The sequence below is a fragment of the Scyliorhinus canicula genome, chromosome 7, assembly GCF_902713615.1.
Source record: "Scyliorhinus canicula chromosome 7, sScyCan1.1, whole genome shotgun sequence".
In the NCBI taxonomy this organism is placed as follows: Eukaryota; Metazoa; Chordata; class Chondrichthyes; order Carcharhiniformes; family Scyliorhinidae; genus Scyliorhinus; species Scyliorhinus canicula.
Genome location: NC_052152.1, coordinates 151,460,904 through 151,482,359, shown reverse-complemented (window position 1 = coordinate 151,482,359; position 21,456 = coordinate 151,460,904). Strand labels below are relative to the sequence as shown.

General features: G+C 49.2%; 1 protein-coding gene across 1 annotated transcript in view; it reads left to right on the top strand.

Annotated features, from left to right (window-relative positions):
• The window catches only part of LOC119969457 (docking protein 5-like), a 626,361-nt gene that overhangs the window by 475,687 nt on the left and 129,218 nt on the right, over window positions 1–21,456 (top strand). The window contains exon 7 of the mRNA XM_038803103.1: window positions 15,342–15,477. Coding sequence (XP_038659031.1) covers window positions 15,342–15,477 — 136 coding nt within the window. The remainder of the gene's footprint in view (window positions 1–15,341; window positions 15,478–21,456) is intronic.

Below are 21,456 nucleotides of genomic sequence, written 5' to 3'. Positions count from 1 at the left end.
AACGGGTCATTTTCAAGATGGCAAATTGTAACTTGTGGAGTGGCGCAGGGATCTTACTGAAGCCTAAACAATTTGCGATCTGTATTAATGACTTTCATAAAGCGACCAAATGTATTGCAGCTAAATTTGCTGACAATACAAAGATAGGTAAGAAAAACAAGTTGTGGGTAGGATACCAGAAGCCTTCAGAGTGTAGAAAAACTTTAAGTGAGTGAGGAAAAATTGACAGATAGAATATAATGTGGAAAATTATGAGATTTTTTGCTTTGGCAAAAGGAGTAGAAGAGCTGAATCTAATTTGCAAGGAGAGAGAGTTTGCAGTACTCTGTAATGCTGTAGTGCAGAGGGAATCTGGATGTCCTTGTACATGGATCACAAAAGGTCAACATGCAGGTACATAAGTTAATTTGGAAGGCAAATGGAAAATTGGTCTTTATTGCAAAGGGGATGAAGTATAAAAGTAGGGAAAAAATGCTAAAATTGTACAGGTCACAGATGAGACCACATATACAGTAATGTACACAGGATCATAGAATTTACACAGAAGGAGGCCCTTGGAAAGGGCACCTACCTAAGCCCACTCCTCCACCCTATCCCCATAGCCCAGTAACCCCATGTAACCTTTTTGGACACTAAGGACAATTTAGCATGGCCAATCCACCTAACCAGCACATCTTTGGACTATGGGAGGAAACCGGAGCACCCGGAGGAAACCCAGGCAGACACGAGGAGAACGTGCAGACTCCACACAGAAGTGACCAAGCTGGGAATCGAACCTGGGACCCTGGAGCAATGAAGCAATTGTGCTAACCACTATGCTACCGTGCTGCCCCTTTCATTTCACCTTACTGGTCTCCTTAATTAAGTAGAGACATGCTTTGATTAGAAACAGTTCAGAGAATGTTTACTCGGCTGATTTCTGGGATGCCTCATGAGGAAAGATTGAGCAAGTTACCCCTATATTCATTTGAGTTTAGAAGAATGAGAGGTCATCTTATTGAAACATATATTATTTTTTAGAGGACTTGACAGGTTAAATATTGAGATGATAGTTTCTCTCAAGGGGAAATTTTGGACCGTAGGGAGTTTCTCCCCGGTCGAGCCCACATTTAGAATTCTTTTCAGCAATGGGGAGCTGAACTCCCCATTTTGAAAGGGTGCCCCGAATTCTAACTGAATGTGAGGTTCCCCCACCCCCCAAAACATGAGCAATATCACCCGCCTCACTACCCCACATCACCGGGCATTACCCCCCCTCCTCCCCCTCCTCCTCCCAAGGAAGCACACTCTGCTATGGGATCACTGAGAGCCTCCCGACCCCCCCACTTTTGGGAGCCCCCCTTTCAGGACCCCCTCTTTACCTGCTCTTCACCCCCCACATCCCCCTTTCATGGGCATGGCCCCCTCAGGCCCTGATCCTTGACAGTGCCGTCCTGGTACCCAGGCAACCTGACACTACACCCAGGCACCCTGGCAGTACCCGTGCCAGCCTGGCAGTGCCATCCAGGCACCTTGGCAATGCCAGGGTGGCTGTTCCAATGTGCCAGCCTGGCAGTGCCAAAGGGCACAAGTGCCGGAGTGAGAGCCAAGGGCACCCTGCCCTGTCATAGTCCAGCCAGGGGACTCCAGTGGCCTGGAAAATGCCCCAGCTGCTGGCAAGTCTATGTTTGTGTGGCCCAGTACTAATGGGCACCTGGTCAAAGTCTCGCTGAGAAGGCTGGTAGTTCTCAGGCACGGGGAAAATCTGGCTCATGCATATTTAAATGACCGAATTACTCATTTAAATATGCTGATCTGGATCTTGCCCAAGCATGGGCAATATCCAGGTCACGACATCTCGCGAGATTCAGTTGAATATCACAAGACGCCTCGAGCATCGTGAATCTCGCAATAGGTCGTTCGTGAGATTCAACGGTCTCATCACAACACCAAGTCGGGCGCAGCGAGGCCGGTAAATCACATCCTAAGTGCTCCCGCTGGAACTGAGCATTCTGCGATTTGCAGTCTCATTGGGGGCGCTATTCAAACCAGGTTTCAGGGCATGTAAATGGGCCAGCACTCTGCTGTTCACAGCCCAGTGGGAGGTATAACCGCTGGAGTTGGAATTGGCGCAATAGAGCCTGATAGGCTGGTGCTACTTATAAGTGCTCCACTCAACACACATTCATTGCAGTCACATCAATGACTCAGAGAAGACCTGCCCCCAATTTAGGAGTCTGAGGGGACCCACTGCTCGATAGAAGAGAGGAGGGATACCCTCTTACCCAGGGTGGACCGCAAACCCAAGCCCGCCCTCCTGAACGCCTGGGAGGAAGTGCAAGAGGCAGTCAGTGCTGCTAGCTTCACCAGAAGGTGACAGCTCGTGGTCCTGAGGGATGGAGGTCACTGATGAGACCTTGCTGGGCTCTCATCACCAGAGGGTCTCTGAGCATTTACATTGAGCAGTCAACAGTGTGAACAGCCAGGAGCCTGTAAGTATCACCAGAGAGGTGCATTTAAATCACATACAGATTTAAATGCGCCTCTCAGGGTGCATGTCAGGGTCAGGCCACCTCGATTCCGAGGGGATGTTAATTTTAATTCCGAAATAGATAGACTTTGGTAAAGCAAAGATATTAATGGGGGCAGCACAGTGGTTAGCATTGATGCCTCACAGCTACAGGGTCCCGGGTTCAGTTCCATCCTCAGATGACTGTCTACATGGAGTCTGCGCAGTAAGAAGTCTTTCAACACCAGGTTAAAGTCTAACAGGTTTATTTGGAATCACTAGCTTTTGGAGTGCAGCTCCTTCATCAGGTGAGTTTGCACTTTCTCCCCGTGTCTGCGTGGGTTTCCTACGAGTGCTCCAGTTTCCTCCCACAGTCTAAAAATGTGCAGGTTAGGTGGATTGGCCATAGAAATTGCTCCTTAGTGTCCAAATGTTTAGGTCAGGCTGCTGGGCTTACGGGGATAGGGTGGAGGCATGGGTTTAAGTGGGGTGCTCTTTTTAAGGGCTGGTGCTGACTTGATGGGCCGAATGACCTCCTTCTGCACTGTAAATTCCGTGATTCTTTGATATGGGCCAAAGGCAGCTGAATGGAGTTAATTCACAGATCAGCCGTGATCTCATTGAATGGCGGGACAGACTTGAGGGGCTGAATGCTCATTCCTGTTCATCCTTTCCTATATTCCTATGACACCCGAGTCCACGGGCTTGGCACCAAATCATTCCCTGTTACTCCCTGAGGTTCAGACAACCACCCTCCAGAAAACCTGACAATTCTTGAGTGTTTTCGTGAGCTTTTTTACCCTCTCGCTCCCCCTCAAAAACAATGGCACCCAGACCTCGCCTGTAAATACTTGCACTTATTCAGACTCACGTGATTAATACCGATTTTCTATTGGTGCCGCTCATAAAATACTCGAAACTGCACCAATCTGTGTGTATAAATATAACATGAATTGGTCAAATAACACAGATTAAACCTAACGAGACAAAAGCTAGAGTCCAAACAAATTGTTGTGGTCTGAATTAATATAGTAAAGAATATTCCTATTCATATACCCTTTCACTGTCAGAGTTATTAACATCTTTGTTTATTCCTATAACATGCCATCTTCTGAAAGTAAGAAATTTGATGGCAAAGCATTTTCGTACTGATGGCATCACAGTGTTGTGCACTATGTCGGATTTTGCCTCGGGAGAATCAGATGTAGTGCTCCCCCAGGCTATAGGGAATTGATGATCCAATTTGTGAAATTATATTTTCTATTCCATCGACATATGGGGAAGAGATTATAGTCAAGGTTCTCTGGCGGCGGGTGGTAATACACCGTTGGCCAGGGCCATACCTTCCGGTCCCGCCGCTGGCAATGGGATTTTCCAATTGAATCCACCCGATGCAAACAGGAAGCCCGTAGCGGGGTTGCACTGCTGATGGGACTGGAAGATCCCACTGGCGTGCACAGCCAAAAGATCTTTGTCTATGTCTGTAAGAGCAACATTGGAATAAATCTCCTTAAGGTAGTTTAATTTGGGTATGACAAGATTAACAACAGAATATCTTAAAAGTTCAATGTTATGCCTGTAAAGAATTATACAGCAGTTTGAATACAATCTGTTCAAATATACAGGACCCAACTGAATAAAGATGAAAGTTGATTTGCATGAATGTATTGTGTGAGTTCCAACATACCCTCCTCTGTATTGTAAACATTTATGTTTTATGGCCCAGTTACACAGCTATATTGCCAATAGTACAGTGCATTATGTACACTGTTTGACATCACCCCATCATTAGCATGGTGAATTGATTAGTTCTACTTGACAGTGAGCATGCCTCTCCTAATCCAGGCACTCAAGGCAACTTCAAGACATCTGTGTGACAAATGTACAAATGGGCAGGGATTCAATCGAATAGTTCCTGATCCAATTTTCTTACTCTGTGACACAACTGCAAGGGAAAATTTCCACTATTGCTAATTGGAATAAAATACATTTGCAATGTACCTATTTAACTTGACAGAAAACATATGTAACACAGTAACAGAGCCAGGCACTTGTCCCATTATTGACCAGTGCACTCTCTCTCCCTCTCTCTCTCACTCTTTCTCTATTTGCATTACCATTCTCCATCAGTACTGGGACAGGGAGTGAGGTATTTCTTGGACATTGTTGCAAATGGAATTCCGACTTCTGTCTTCATCAATAAAAAGCCCTTTAACAACTGCACAGCAGAGAGGATCTAACCAGTGGCTCGTCTTGCAATACTTTTACTACATGAATATTAACTTATGAGAAGAGTCTTACTGTATCCTAAGGCAACTGTTATATTACTGAGAGTATTGTTATTTGAAAGTTCATTTCCAGGATTCATTATGTACATTTTGGCTCAAATGCCTTTCCAGTGGAATCATCTTCCGTAATACGGCGGTTTGCTTCCACAGTGACAGTCTGTGGAAATCTGGGACGCGATTCTCCGCTCCCCACGCTGGGTGGGAAAATTGCGGGAGGGCTGGGCAACTAATTTCACGCCCCCCTGGCGCCCCCCGCGATTCTCCCACCCCCCGCTCGGAAGAACCGCCACTCGCCATTTTTCACGGCGACCGTTGATTCTCCGACCCGGATGGGCCGAGCAGCCTGCCATTCGCGACCGTTTCACGACGGTGGCAACCACACCTGGTCGCTGCCGTCGTGAACATGGGCACCAGAGGCCCATTTGAAGCTTGTGGGGGGGCGGAGAGGGGAGTGAGCACCACGGCCGTGCTCGGGAGGGGACTGGCCCGTGATCGGTGCCCACCAATCGTTGGGCTGGCATCTCAAAGCGACGCACTCTTTCCCCTCCGCCGCCCCGCAAGATCAAGCCGCCACGTCTTGCGGGGTAGCGGAGGGGAAGATGGCCACCACGCAGTCACGGGTTTGAGCCGTCAGCCGTCGTGATGTCAGCTGCGCATGCGCGGGTTGGAGCCGGCCAACCTGCACATGTGTGGCTGACGTCACATAGGCGCCGCCGTCGCGTTATTCTCGGTGCGCCGCCTTGACGCAAGCGTCAAGGCCGGGTGGCCGAGAATAACGGAGCGCCGCTCCTAGCCCCCCGGGTGGGGGTTAATACGGTGAGAGGAGCAGCCTCCGAGGCCGCCGTGAACCTCCGCCCCTGAAGTTAGACTATTCCTGAGACTACTCGTGGTGAACTCAGAACACCTTTTGCATGCTTTCTAACTGTTACGGGCCAGGGTTTAAAGAACCCCAAAGTGTATCATGTAGTTCGCCTGACCCACAACTTTTAATAGATTGTGGTATGGGGAGCACACGGCCCACAGGTGTGGTACAGTAGAAATGGAAAAGCATTTTTTAAATCAAAACAATGTTTATTCTATGAACTCAAGTTAACCTTTTTAAAACATACAGTGAACATCTTAGCAACCATCATTTCAAATACAACCCCCAAAAACAACACTCAGTAATCCTTAATAAATTCCCAAACAACATCCAGAAGACAAAAGACCCTTTTCAAACAAAGATCAGGTTTAAATTCACTATTGAGAGCAGTTACCATGTTGAAATCAGCAAAGGAACATTCATATGCTTGCAGAGATTCACACACATCCTGCTGTGATTTTAGCTTCTCCAAAACTAAAATGAAACCAAACCCACTCTGCAGCAAAAAGCCTCAGGCGAAAGTAAAAATCTGACAGACAGCCCAGCTCCACCCACTCTCTGCCATCACTGCAGTAATAAACACTCATTTCTTAAAGATATTCTCACATGACATAACATACAGAACTATTATGTCCACAGAGGAGTCCACAGGAGAGGCGAAATGAAACTACTTCTTTATTGAACAGGAAATTATTTACACGTTGTAAATAGGTCCCAGTTGGGACTTCGCTGCTCGGTCATCACTCGGGCCAAACTTTTAAACATAGTGGGCTGTATTCTCCGCCGGCTCCAAAAATTGCGGAGGCCGTCACGAACTCGGCCGAGGTTCACGACGGCCTCGGGGCCCACTCCCCGCACCTAATTCACCCCCACCTGGGGGGGCTAGGAGCCGCCCCCCATCGTTCCCGGCCGCGACCTCGGCCGCCGGAAATGACGCCCAAACGGCGCTTCGCGGATGTTATCCGCGCATGCGCAGGAACCCGTGCATGCGCAGATGACATCAGCGCGCTGACGAGGCGAACCCGCGCATGCGTGGTGCCGTCTTTCTCCACCACCGCCCGGCAAGATATGTCGGCTTGATCTTGCCGGGCAGCGGAGGGGAAAGAGTGTGTCTGTTTTGGACGCAGGCCCGATGATCGGTGGGCACCGATCGCGGGCCTGTCCCCTCCCGTCCCAATTGGGCCCCTGGATGCCCCAAACGGGCATCCAGCGCCCGTTTCACGAATGCAGCGACCAGGTGTGGTCGCTGCCGTGGTGAAACGGGTGTGAAGGGCCGGCTGCTCGGCCCAACGGGCTCGGAGAATCGCCGTTCGCCGTGAAAAACGGCGAGCGGCGATTTTTCAGAGGGGGGGGGGGGAGAATCGCGGGGGAGCCATGGGGGGCGTAAAAAATGTCGGGAGGCCCTCCCACGATTCTCCCACGCCACGTGGGGAGTGGAGAATTCCGCCCAGTGTCTGTGGATGCGTTGCTGGGACCCCCACCCAGGAGCGGGGAAGCTCATACTCAACGAGACTCCTGGGCAATAACATCCTTACCTTCACCCCCCCAATGTCCAAAGACTCTTCCTCTGAGGGCAGAGTAGGAAGGTGCTTGCTTCTCTTCACCTGCTGCTGTGTTTCATGTGCACGTGAAACTGGATCAGACAGTGCATATCGAGACAGCGAACGCCGCTTCCTCGCTGATCGCTCATTGGTCTGTTCACCATCAGAAACGACCGATGCCTGGCTCTCCACGTCCGAGTCAAAATCTTCGACGCCCTTCATTTCGGCATCGGGTCCTAATAGGTGCTTCTATAGTTTGCAATCCTGTACCCGAACCTGGTACGATAACGGTCTTGTTTGTCGAGCTATCGTGCCTGGAACTCACTTGGCATGTAACCGAAGTTCCTAACGTTATCTGCATCATTTGGGATGAACTGTCTGGTCTGTTCACACTTATCTGGGCAATGCCTTTGTTGCTCTTGACCAAGCTTTTTTTTCCTACCAATATCTGGAAAAACAAGGCTGAGGGAGGTCCAAAGTCTCCGGCCTATCAGAAGTTCTGTCGGTTCTATGCCCATCGAAGCACGTGGGGTGGTTCACGAACAAAATATGAACCTGGACAGGCATGTGTCAAGGGAGCCTGAGGTCTGCTTTTTTAATCCTTTCATGAACATTTGCACCGCTCTTCTGGCTATCCCATTTGAAGCTGGGTGATACGGGGCCATGCGGATGTGTCGCACGCCGTTAGTTTCATGAAACTCCCAATCACCTCACTCATAAATGACATGCCATTGTCGGTGACGAACACCTCTGGGATGCTGTGTGTGCTAACCAGAGTTGCACGCTCTCTACAGCGGCCCTTGACTTCATGGATGACATCCTGTTGACCTTCAGCCACTTTGAATGAGCGCCGATTATGATCAGGGACATGGAGCCTTAAAAGGGCCGGCAAAGTTGACATGAAGCCATGCCCAAGACTGTCCCAGCCACTTCCAGGGGTGAAGAGTCTAGCGGACGGAAGCTTCTGCAGTTCCTGGCACACTACATTGTTGGGCCAGTCGCTCTATCTTTGTGTCCAAGCCCGGCCACCAGACATAGCTGCGAGTGGCATTTTCATTTTGGACACTCCCGGGTGTCCGTTATGAAGCATGGGGTCCTGACCTTAATACGGGATCATGATGCAGATCCACCAGAGGAAGAAGCTGTCTTCCATACTGAACTCTGCTATTTTGGTGGTGAAAGCTTTCAACTCACTCTGTAATTTACTGGCCCCCATACAGTATTATATGGTGAACTTTGGACAATAAGGGGTTCATTTGTGTCCACTTACATATGTGGGCCGTTGTAACCAATAACATGTCCATGAAGCGCACTGCAGCTATGACTTCATCTGATCTGGGTGGCATTGGTGATCTCGCCAGCAGCGGAAATTGATTCAATGCATCCGTGTTTGGATCTGTGTCCCCGGCCGATGCTCTAACATGCACTCATATGCCGCCAATAGGAGGGCTCACCTTTGATTCTTTTTATTTATTTTGATTATTATTGTCACATGTATTAGTATACAATGAAAAGTATTGTTTCTTGCATGCTGTACAAACAATGCATATCGTACATAGGGAAGGAAGGAGAGACTGCAGAATATAATGTTACAGTTATAGCAATGTGTAGAGAAAAGATCTACTTAATACGAGGTAGGTCTATTCAAAAGTCTGATGGCAGTAGGGAAGAAGCTGTTCTTGAGTCTGTTGGTATTTGACCTCAAACTTTGGTATCGTTTTACCTGACGGAAGAAGGTGGAAGAGAGTATGTCCGGGGTGCGTGGGGTCCTTAATTATGCTGGCTGCCTTTCCGCGGCAGCGGGAGTTGTCGACAGAATCGATGGATGGGAGGCTGGTTTGCATGATGGATTGGGCTACATTCACAATCTTTTGTAATTTCCTGCGGTCTTGGGCAGAGCAGGATCCATACCAAGCTGTGATACAACCAGAAAGAATGCTTTCTATGGTACATCTGTAGAAGCTGGTGAGAGTCATAGGTGACATGCCAAATTTCCTTAGTCTTCTGAGAAAGAAGAGTTGTTGGTGGGCTTTCTTAGCTATAGTGTCGGCATGGGGGTATCAGGGCAGGTTGTTGGTGATCTCAAAACCAAAAAACCTGAAGCTCTCGACCTTTTCTATTTTGTTCCCATTGATGTAGACAGTGGCATGCTCTCCACTACGCTTCCTGAAGTCGATGACAATCTCCTCCGTTTTGTTGACATTGAGGGAGAGATTATTGTTGTTGCACCAGTTCACCAGATTCTCTATCTCATTCCTATACTCTATCTCGTCATTGTTTGAAATCCAACCCACTACTGTGGTGTCATCAGCAAATTTGAAAATCGAGTAGGAGGGGAATTTGGCCACAGTCATAGTGTATAAGGAATATAGTAGGGGGCTGAGGACACGGCCTTGTGGGGCACCGGTCATGAGGATGATCGTGGAGGAGGTGTCGTTGCCTATCCTTACTGATTGTGGCCTGTGGGTTAGAAAGTTCAGGATCCAGTCGCAGAGGGAGGAGCCGAGGCCAAGGCCACGGAGTTTGGAGATGAGTTTCCTAGTAATGATGGTGTTGAAGGCTGAGCTGTAGTCGATAAATAGGAGTCAGACATAGGTGTCTTTGTTATCTACGTGTTCCAGGGTAGAGTGCAGGGCCATGGAGATGGCGTCTGCTCTGGACCTGTTGCAGCGGTAGGCGAACTGGAGTGGATCAAGGCAATTCGGGAGGCTGGAGTTGATTCGTGCCATGACTAACCTTTTGAAGCACTTCATGAAGCACGGTAGCAAGGTGGTTAGAGCACGGTAGCATGGTGGTTAGCATAAATGCTTCACAGCTCCAGGGTCCCAGGTTCGATTCCCGGCTGGGTCACTGTCTGTGCGGAGTCTGCACGTCCTCCCCGTGTGTGCGTGGGTTTCCTCCGGGTGCTCCGGTTTCCTCCCACAGTCCAAAGATGTGCGGGTTAGGTGGATTGGCCATGCTAAATTGCCCGTAGTGTCCTAAAAAGTAAGGTTAAGGGGGGGTTGTTGGGTTACGGGTATAGGGTGGATACGTGGGTTTGAGTAGGGTGATCATTGCTCGGCACAACATCGAGGGCCGAAGGGCCTGTTCTGTGCTGTACTGTTCTAAAAAAAAAATGATGATGGATGTCAGAGCCACTGGACGATAGTCATTAAGGTACGCTGCTTGGCATTTTTTTGGTACAAGTTGATGGCCGTCTTTTTGAAGCAGATAGGGAGCTCAGGTTGTTGTAAAGAGAGGTTGAAGATGTCTGCGAATACCCCTGCCAGCTGATCCACGCAAGCCCTGAGTGCCCGTCCGGGTACTCAATCTGGGCCAGTGGCTTTCCGAGGGTTGACCTTCGAGAAGGCTGCTCTGATGTCTGCAATGGTGATCTCAGATACAAGTTCATCCATGGCTTCTGGGGTGGAGGGCTTGCTCTCGCTGACCTCTTGCTCAAGGCGGACACAGAATGTGTTGAGCTCATCAGGGAGGAGTGCACTGGAGCCGGTGATTTTACATGCCTTCATCTTGTAGCCCGTTATGTCTTGCAGACCTTGCCGTACTCGGCGGGGGTCCGTGTGGCTAGCCTGGGACTTGAGCTTGCTCTGGTACTGTCTTTTGACACCTTTGATGGATCTCCTTAGATCGTATCTGGCTTTCTTGTATCTGACTTGAATGCCTCAGACCTAGACTTCAGCAAGCAGTGGATATCCCTGTTCATCCAGGGTTTCCGGTTGGGAAACAGGTGGATTTGTTTCTTTGGCACACACTTACTAATGAAGTCAGTTACTATAGTGGCATACTCGTTCAGGCTGGTCGCAGAGTTTTTAAATACTGACCAGTCCACTGACTTTAAGCAGTCCCATAGGAGATTATCCAATTCCTCAGACCAACAATGCACAACTTTCTTTGACAGATTCTCTCGCTTCAGTTTAAGCCGGGAGCAGGAGCACAGCCATGTGGTCAAATTTGCCAAAGTGTGGGCGGGTGATAGAGCGGTAGGCATGTTTGATATTTGTGTAACAATGGTCCAGGATGTTTGGGCCTCTGGTGGAACAGGTGATGTGTTGGTAATTTAGCAGTACGCTCTTGAGCTTGGTCTGATTGAAGGCCCCAGCTACAATGAACAAGGCCTCAGGATGTTTAGTTTCAAGGCTATTTGTGGTGGTAAATATTTCATCCAGTGTGATTTTCACGTTCGCATGGGGTAGGATGTAAACTGCCGTCAGGATAACGGAGCTGAACTCCTGCGGAAGGTTGTAGGGGCAGCATTTACGCGTCAGGTATTCTAGGTCTGGGGAGCAAAAACTCGCCAGTGTTGCCACATCTAGGCACTAGGAGGTGTTGATTAGGAGGCAGACCCCACCTCTCCTTGCCTTGCCTGAGGCCACCGTACGGTCCATTCAGTGGATTAAGAATCCCTCTGGTTGTAGGGCACAGTCCGGTGAAGCAGGAGTGAGCCATGTCTCCATGAAGCAGAGCACACAGCAGTCCTTCAGTTCTCTTTGAAAAGTGAGTCCGGCTTTAAGTTTGTCTCGTTTGTTTTCTAGAGATTTATCATTAGCTCGGAGTAAGTTAGGCAGAGGGGTTTGGGGCCACATTGTTTCACTCTCACCTGCAGGCCTGCATGTTTTCCTCGCTTCTTGGAGTGACAGATTCTTTTTGAGCCAAGGAGATGGTGAGAGTATGCGGTGTTAAGGGTATAGTTGTGTAAGGGTATTAGTTTGTACTCTGGACCAAGCTATGGGCGTAATGGCTTCTCTGAGCCATTCTCAGAGCGCTGTAAGTCTCCTCATCCAGAAACTTCACCTCTTTCTTTTTTTAAAAATTTAGAGTACCCAATTACTTTTTTCCAATTAAGGAGCAATTTAGCGTGGCTAATCAACCTCCCCTGCACATCTTTGGGTTATGGGGGTGAAACCCACGCAAACACGGGAGGAAGGTGCAAACTCTACACGGACAGTGACCCAGAGCCGGGATCGAACCTGGAACCTCGGCGCCATGAGGCAGCAGTGCTAACCCACTGTGTAAACGTGCTGCCCTATGGCCTTATCTTATTTGAAGAGTTCCAACAGTTTCTTGTAGTCTGTCAACACCATGAACCGATGCTCATACACATACTGTTGGAACCTCTTTACAGCAAAGGCCACGGCTGAACCTTTTTTCTCGATTGGTGCACAATTGTACTCAGCTGCGGCCAGTGTGCTCTAGGCGAATACTATCGGCTGTTCCCTACTATCGTCCATCTGATGTGAGAGAATGGCGCCAATGCCATATGGCGAGGCATCACATGTGACTAGGAGTAGTTTGTCGTATGAAGAACGTTTGAGGACTCTGGGTCTGTACTCATTGGAGTTTAGAAGGATGTGAGGGGATCTTATTGAAACTTACAAGATACTGTGAAGCCTGGATAGAGTGGACGTGGAGAGGATGTTTCCACTTGTAGGAAAAACTAGAACCAGAGGACAACATCTCAGACTACAGGGACGATCCTTTAAAACGCTGATGAGGAGGGATTTCTTCAGCCAAAGGGTGGTGAATCTGTGGAACCGTTTGTCGCAGGAGGCTGTGGAGGCCAATTCACTGAGTGTCTTTAAGACAGAGATAGATAGGTTCTTGATTAATAAGCGGATCAGGGGTTATGGGGAGAAGGCAGGAGAATGGGAAGGAGAAAATCAGCCATGATTGAATGGCGGAGCAGACTCGATGGGCCAAGTGGCCTAATTCTGCTCCTATGTCTTATGGTCTTATGGCAAGATTGTAGTTCATTGGCAGGCCGTTTCACGTCAGCAAACACTTCTTCCTGTGGTGTTCTCCACGTCCACTCCTGATTTTGTTTTTAATCAGGGCATGTAAGAGGTTGCAAGGCTCGGGATTAATTTGCCTTCATAGTTTACTAGTCTCAGAAACGATCACAATTGGGTAGTAATCGCTGGTGTGGGGGCTTATTTGATAGCACATACTTTTTCTTCAACTAGTTGTAGATCCTCCTGGTCTACCTGATACACAAGGTAGACAACATCTTTGACATGAAAAATGTGCTTCTGTCTTGAGGCACACACCCGTCTCCAGAAAGTGGCAGTGTACCTCATCCAGCTCATTCCGTCATGCCTGTGACTAAAACATCCTCCAGACGCATGGAAATCCCCCAGAATATTTTCCATAACTCTGTAAAATGGGGCAAGCCGATGATACCTCGAAAGGCAGTCTAGTGTACTCATACAGCCTGCTGTGTTTATTTATCATCACTTACCACCATGACTCAGGGACTAATTCCAATTATAGGTATGCATGACTCATATTGAGATTTGTAAATGTGTGACCTCCAGCCAGTTTTGCTTATAATTCCTTGATCTGTGGCATCAAGTATCGGTCTAATCCGGAGGCCCGATTCACCACAAAGGCGAAGAGTTTTGTCTGGCTTCAGGACAGGGACTACCGATGCTGCCCAGTTTGTAAATTTAACCGGCCTGATGATCTGCAGGACTTCTAGCCACCCGGGTTCTGCCTCGACCATTGGTAGCAGCACGTAACGAACCGGGCGAGATTGAAAATATTTTATGCGTCAGGGTCTAAATTAATATTCACCATGGCCCCTCTTATTTTCCCCAAGCCAGTCTGAAAAACCTTGGGTTTCTTCCCCAGTATCTCGTAAAGGCCTCCGGAGCCCGTCTGGAAAATTCACTGCCAATCTAGGTGGAGATGGTGTAGCCCATCGAGTCCTACCAAACTGTCCTTTTACTATAATCAGTGGTAACCTTAAGAACTGTTATCCGTAGACCACTGCGGTCATCGTAGTCTCCGCTATGGCCAGTGGTACTCCTGCATATGGGGCCAATCTTGTCTCCGTATCCCATAGCTGCAGGCATTGCATGCCCTACAGTTTCTTCTCCCTGCAGCTTCTCTAGCCGCACACCCCACATCACTTGGGTCTTCTTAGTTGGTTTCAGAGGACGGGTCCTGCCTGGTTGATTCATTCTTAGACCATTGGCCCTGACCTCGGTGGCATTCTGTCCATGTGGGGTTCCGGGAGTTCCCATTTTAGGAGCACCGGAAGCCAGGAGGGGATGCATCCCAGACTATGGACTTCCGTTCCCTGTAGCTCTTGTACTCTTTTCTCTGCATGCTCTCTGGACAGAGAGATTTCCATGGCCTTCTTTAAGTCTAGCAGTAGCTTGGCAAGCAACATCCGTTGAGTTATCCTATTATTCACCCCACAGACTAATCTGTCCCATAGCATATCGGACAGAGTAGGGCCATACTCACAAATCTCAACCAGTTTCCTTAGGTGCATTCAAGTTCAGTTACAAATCCCCTGTCATACTTTCAGCTGGGTTAAAATCATATCTTTACATAATAACTAACAGCTTGGAGTCGTAATGGCCTGCCACTAGTGTTACCAACTTCTCAAATGTCTTTGAGTCTGGAGACATGGGATATGTTGGACTTTTGATCATGTTAAAGGTTGGCCCACCACAGGCAGTCAACAGTATGACAGTCTCGTGTTCTCCACCCATTACAGCATTAGTCCTGAAGAGGTAGTGCATACTCTCAGCATATTGTGTCCAATCTTCTATGTTCACATCAAATCAATCCAATTTCCCAAAGAGCGCCATTTTGAAAGTAGTGAAAACCTTTGCCCAGTGGTACAAATAGAGATGGCCTGGTTTCCAATGATTAGTGGTGCTGTCTGCAGCTCCATTTTATCTTCCTCGCCAGTATTGTGTCAACAGAGGAGTCCACATGAGAGGCTAAATGAAACTGTTTGTTAAATAAAACTTATTGAATAAGGAACTATTTACACGTTGTACACAAGTCCCAGTTGAGACTTTTTTCTGCCCGCCTCCCAATTGGGCCGAACTTTTACACATCGTGTCCATGGCTCTGTTGATGGGGCCCCTGCCCCTTAGTGGGGCAAGCTTGTACCCAAGGAAACTCACGGAGAGACTAATCGTCTCATGCAGTTTATAGCAAGAACATAAGAAATAGGGGCAGAAGTATGCCATTCAGCACCTTGAGCTTTTTTCCGGCATTCAATGAATGACGAGAATGGCCACCGACGAAAATGAAATAGAAAATTATAACACTTGTGATGTTAGAAAGTATCAGTGTGCCAGCATCAGTGTTTAGTTTAAACTGCATTTTACTGTGCGCTAATTCTTTTTTTTTTACCTTGGCAGAATGTGTGACACAGGAGAAGGTCTATTCACCTTCCAAACGAGGGAAGGTGAGGCAATTTACCAAAAAGTGCATTCTGCAGCACTGGCCATAGCAGAGCAACATGAGCAGATGCTACAGAGGGAGAAAAATTCACGGGTAATTATGCTGATGATGCTGGTTTCAGATATTGAACAATGAATGTGAGATGGTGGTAGGACATTCCTGATTCTTCTTATTTTCTTTCATTTGCTCTGTAGTTCTCTGTTTCAAAAGCAGCTCTGGAGAAAATTGAAGCACTATGAGTTGGTTTTATTTGGCACTAAGGACTTTTTTCAACATTTTAATTCAATGAATTCAACACCTCAATATTAAAATTAACATAACAGAAATGTAAAATAAACTATACTAAGATCCTTTAACAAGGACATTTGGTGTCCCAAGCTGCTTTGAAAGCCTCAACTAGTAAAACATCACAGATGCCTTTTGGAAATCAATGGCAATTTTATTGACTGATTTAAAAGCAAATTACTGTGGATGCTGGAATCTGAAAGAAAAGAGAAAATGCTGGAAAATCTCAGCAGGTCTGGCAGCATCTGTATGGAGAGTAAAGAGCTAATGTTTTGAATCCGATGATTCTTTGTCAAAGCTTTGACAGCTTTGACAAAGAATAATCGGACTCGAAATGTTAGCTCTTTTCCCTCCCTCCAGGTGCTGCCAGACTTGCTGAGATTTTCAAGCATTTTCTCTTTGGTATCTACTGATTTAGTTTGCTAATTATTTCTTCAAAGAAGTCTATTCGATTGAGAGCAACAACTAATCTAAGATAAAACAGACTATTCCTATTAGCCTTTCCAGTCTTTGAATGAACATCTTGATATCAGAATGACGTCAGAAATTCCTGGCTTTGTGTCTATTTTAGAAACAAAATTACATTAGCTCTTCTCTAACACTCAAATGTATTGATACACCTAAACATGCCTGAGCTCAGGCTTACTGTTGACTCATGTTTCTGAGGATTCTATGATGATTATTATGTGATATCAGTAGTTTTAAGATATTTGATTATTTTCTTCTCCATGTGAACATTTTTGTTGTATAAATTCCTGAGTCATTTCAGATTTAGATTTTAGATTTATTTTTATTGTCATGTGTATCAAGGTACAGTGAAAAATATTGTTCTGTGTACAGTCCAGGCAGATCGTTCCATATATGAAAAAACGTACGACATATGATAAATACACAATGTAAATGCTTAGACATCAGTTGAAGCACACGGAGTATAATGTTGCAATAGTAGAGAAGATGGCTAGAGAGATCAGTTCAGTCCATAAGAGGGTCATTCAGGAGTCCCGTAACAGCGAAGAAGAAGCTGTTTTTGAATCTGTTGGTGCATGTTCTCAAACCTTTGTATCTCCTGCTTGGTGGAAGAGATTAGAAGAGAGAATAACGCAGGTGGGAGTGGTCTTTGATTATGCTGCCCACTTTCTCAAGGCAGCGGGAGGTGTAGACATTTACTTGTCTGTATATCTGAAGACTGATGCATGGAATGTAGTCAAATAATCAGATTGTGTTCTCCAATATTTCCTGTGATTTGCCTTGAAGAGCAAATCTTTTTTAAATGTTTCTCTGCTTTGTGTGGAATGAAAGTATTTTGTGTGCTGGTTTTTTTTCCTCACGATGGCTGTGGCTTTGCAATGCTCCTTCAGTGTCCTTGAATTAATCTGAAGAATTTTATTTTTTTCCCTATGTCAAAAAAAGGGAGCTTAGTGCTGGGATAATTTCCTCCTGGTTTTCTTTATGTCTAAGGCTGCATTTATACTTCAGAACCTTGTCTGAAAATTTAACCAGAATGATGTCAAATATAAATGCTAACAAATGTTACAATTCAAGCCATTCGGGGAATTTAAAGTGTAGCTGGATTCCAGGCTTCAAAATTTGAAATACGAAGGGAAGAAACTCAACGGGTCAAACTTTCTTTGTTCTTTATATTTCCTTATGTTCTCTTATTCTAGCCTGGCTGTACCCCATTTATGCGCTCTGCTTGTGAATGTAATTCTCAGGACCAAATCAAAACTTCTGAATTTAATATTTAATGCATAAATATATCGAGTACAAATAGGAATGATCAAATTATTCTAAAAAGAAGTGGCACAGGTTAATAAGGCCTTTTTTTGAAAAAATAAGCAAATCGAGCACTGAGAATCATTTCTAGAAGGATTGAATTGAAAATCAGAAAGAAAATATGTTAAACTTGTATTGGACCTGAGTTAGACTGGACGTGCACAGATATGGGGCTGGATTCCGATTTGAAGACTAAGTGCTGATGCCGGCGTGGGAACAGTGACGTTTTACGCCAGAAAAAACGGCGCAAAAGCTGCACCGATCCTCTGTCTGGTGGGGGACTAGCAGCCGCGCAACATAAAACCCCCGGCTTTAGCTGCGAATATGGCCGGAGAATTGTCGGGGCCGTGGTCGCGCATGCACTCGTCGGCAGACTGCAGCGGCCGCGCCGTGCAACATGGCGCCGGCAATGCACAGACCCGGCATGCCAAATAATGTCCCCCTTTGTGCCAGGCATGCCATCCCTGGACCACCCCCACCAGTGCCCCCAGCACCCTCCAAAGCCCCCCTGCCTGCAGGACGGCTCCCACCCGACTGTGGCAGCGCTGGACTCAGTCCGCAGCAGCCATACCAGGTTCACAAATATAAATAGCTTGAGTGACCCACACCTTCGGGAACACGGCCCATAGGGGACGGAGTATCGAGGCAGTGGCCTCAGGCCGTCCATACGGCATGTGGCGTACTCTGCGTGTAAGCCGTCTTTGAGGGGGCGCAGCATCGCAAAAGCGGCACCGCCCCAATTTTGGTGCAAACGAGGATTCTCCAACTGACCGCCGAACAGGAGTTCAGCGTTGGAGACCGGAGTCCCGCCATGGTCTCCAATCTATAAAAAGGATATAGAGGCACAGGAGAAATTGCAAAAAAAAACACAAGGATGAATACATAGTGCCCGCTGGAACAGTTGAAGCCTTTGGGATTGGGTGCACGCCAAGAGCTGGAGTGTGTGGTCAGAGCCGAAAAAATAATATCCGAATACCTGCAATATAGTTTTGTGAATGAGAAACCTTGGGCGAGATTCTCCGATCCAGCGGCGAAGTGTTGACGCCGTCGTAAATACTGGACCGTTTTACGACGGTGTGAATGGGCCGCTGTCAGTAGTGATTCTGGCCTGCAAAAGGGGCTAGCACGGGTGCCACGAGAAGCGGGTAGAGAGAGCGGGTCCAGACCGGCGTCGGATAGGCGCAACGCGTCACGGATAGGCGCAACGCTTCAATGACGCTGGCCCATGTCGCTTAAGGTATGCGAGCGGAGCTCAGTCCCGAGACCCGCAAGATGGCCACCGCCTGCCGTGCCGACCCGAGGTTCAGGGGCAACAACCTGGACATCCTGCTAGATGCGGTGGAGGAGAGGAGGGTGCCCCAGACGTGGACACCAGCACCCGCGCAGTACCGTCCGGCGTTTGTGGAGAGAGGTGGGAAATGCCATCAGCTCTGTGGGGCATACCCCACGTACCGGCAAACAGGGCCAGAAGAAGATGCATGACCTCACGAGGGCAAGTAGGGTGAGTACACAGTGACGTTCCCCTGGCACAACTCCCGAATACCACCCACACATATGAAAGGCCCCCACCCAGGGGAACGGCGCAACCCCCGATCTGACCCACATGGGCTGCACCCACCCATGCCAGGCGCTTTGGCCGGGTGCCCTGTGATGCCATGCCATCATTTACCCAACATCTGTGCAATCTGCGCGGACCACCTACCGCTCATGTTTGTTCCCCCCCACACAGGATAAGACTGCCCACAACTACAGGGAACGGGAGAGACCCGGAGGGGGTCCACCCGTACTGCACCCCCACACCATCCATGAGCAGAGGCCATTGGACCTCGCAGGCGGAGCCGAGGACCGGGAGATTGCGAGCTGCCAGGTCAGAGGCGAAGCAGCAAGTGAGACTCCCCCACCTGACTCCACACCCCCTTGCCCCATCCCCCCCTATGCCCCACTGCACTCCCTCACCCCATGCCCCACTGCACCCCCTCACCCCATGGCCCACTGCACCCCCGTCACCCCATGGCCCATTGCACCCCCTCACCCCATGCCCACAGCACCCCCCTCATGCCATGACCCATTGCACCCCCTCATCCCATGTCCCACTGCACCCCTTCACCACCGTCCGCCTGTGTAATGATACATGCTGTCTTGTGTCTTACAGGATCAGCCGGCGGTGGTCCCGGCCCGTCTGGCGTTCCAGGCCCACGGCCAGTGCCAGGCCCAGTGGTCCCCAGGGACGCAGGCCACTTTGGGGAGGCCAGACTCCATGGAAGCCCGTCCACTGACAAGGAGACCCAGGAGACAGAGACACAGAGGGCAGACACCCAGGACACTGAAAGCCAGGACACGGACACCCAGCACCCAGATGCATACGACACCGAGGACACTGACACACAGAGGACTGACATACAGAGGACGGCAACACAGAGGCCTGACAGACCGGACAGTGACACGCAGACGAGGGCGACTCGGGGACCATCGGGCCAGGGATCGATGCAGGAGACCCTGGACTTTGGCTCCGACGACGACCTTGACACTTCTCGGCACAGCTGTCACCCACACCCTCCACCTCCATCGCAGAGACTATCACCTCGGTTGGGCACTTTGGTGATGAGGCTCCTGGGACACTGACCGGGGTACGCACCACACAGCCGTACCGGCACAGCAGGTGGAGGTAGGAGCAGCTGAGGGGCCGGATGGTTGGAGGGCAGCCCAGCAACAGTAACAGCTGCCACCCAGACGCTTCCCGGGTTCCTGGACTTACCAGACCCACCCGTAGACCTGATGCAGTCAGACACCCAGGGACTAGACAACGGGATGACTGCCAGCTTCCAGCAGCTGCAGACCCAGGTGGAGGAGTCCATCTGCGTCCAGGAGCAGGGAGTGGGGTCTCCTGCACGGGTGGCATCCGCGGTGGAGGCAATAGGGCAATGGTGTCGGCCATGGGTCAGGTTATGCAAGGCGTGGAGCTTCATGTGCATGCATCAACCGTGTCCCAGGACAGGGCTGCCCTCTCACAGGCAGCCATGTGCCAGAGCCAGCTGGACATTTCAGCCGTGCTCCGCAGTCTGGCTGTGTCTCAACAGGCCATCGCTGAGAGCATCGGTGGCATTGCCCAGGTGATGGACCAGTCTCAGCAGGCCATCGCTGAGAGCATCAGTGGCATTGCCCAGGTGATGGGCCTGTCTCAGCAGGCCATCGCTGAGAGAACATCGGCGGCATTGCCCAGATGCTGAATGGCGTCGTACATGCACGGAGGGAGGTGGCACAGTCCCAAACACTCCCTGAGCAGGGCACAGTTTAGTTATGGGGCTAGGGCATATGTATATAACCTTTCTAATTAAACTCACTGTTACACCATTGCAACGTGCCTCTGTGCTACGGCCGATGAAGGCGGGGTTTGGTAGGGGACTGTGCCATTGTGGTCGAGGGGTGAAGGAACGTTGAGCACCGGTGGGTGTAATGTGCACCCCCACAAACCCCCGGACGCCCACGCCACCCCACCCCCAGCCATTCGATAGGGACATGTGATGGAGTGTCTAGCACGCAGACAGGGACCACTCAGGTGGAGGGTACAACTGTGGCCATGTGTCAGACATTGTCTAATGATTTGGAGCTGACAGCTCATCGCAGACTGGGTCATCATCGTCCTCCATGCCATCGACCACACCCGCTTCCGCAAGCAACCGTGTGAGCCCAGCCCGTTGTGTCGCAGGTGAATGTGCAATGGAAGGGTGTGGTGCATGAGGTTGTGTGGGAGGTAAGGGTGATGGGTGGTGTGGGTGGTGCGCCTCATGGGTGTTGTTGGAGGTGGGGGTGCGGGGTGGTAAGGTGGTGCCGTACAGTGGGGTCAGTGCCCGTGCTCAGTGAGCCCTTACCACCTAGTTGTTGAAACGTGCGGTGATCAACACCTCCCATGCTCGCTGGCCAATCTGATGGCATCGTGCAGCCTCTCTTCCATATCCAGCCCTCATGTCCCGTCGATTCCCCCCCTGCTCCCCATCCTCCCCATTTGGAGAGCCA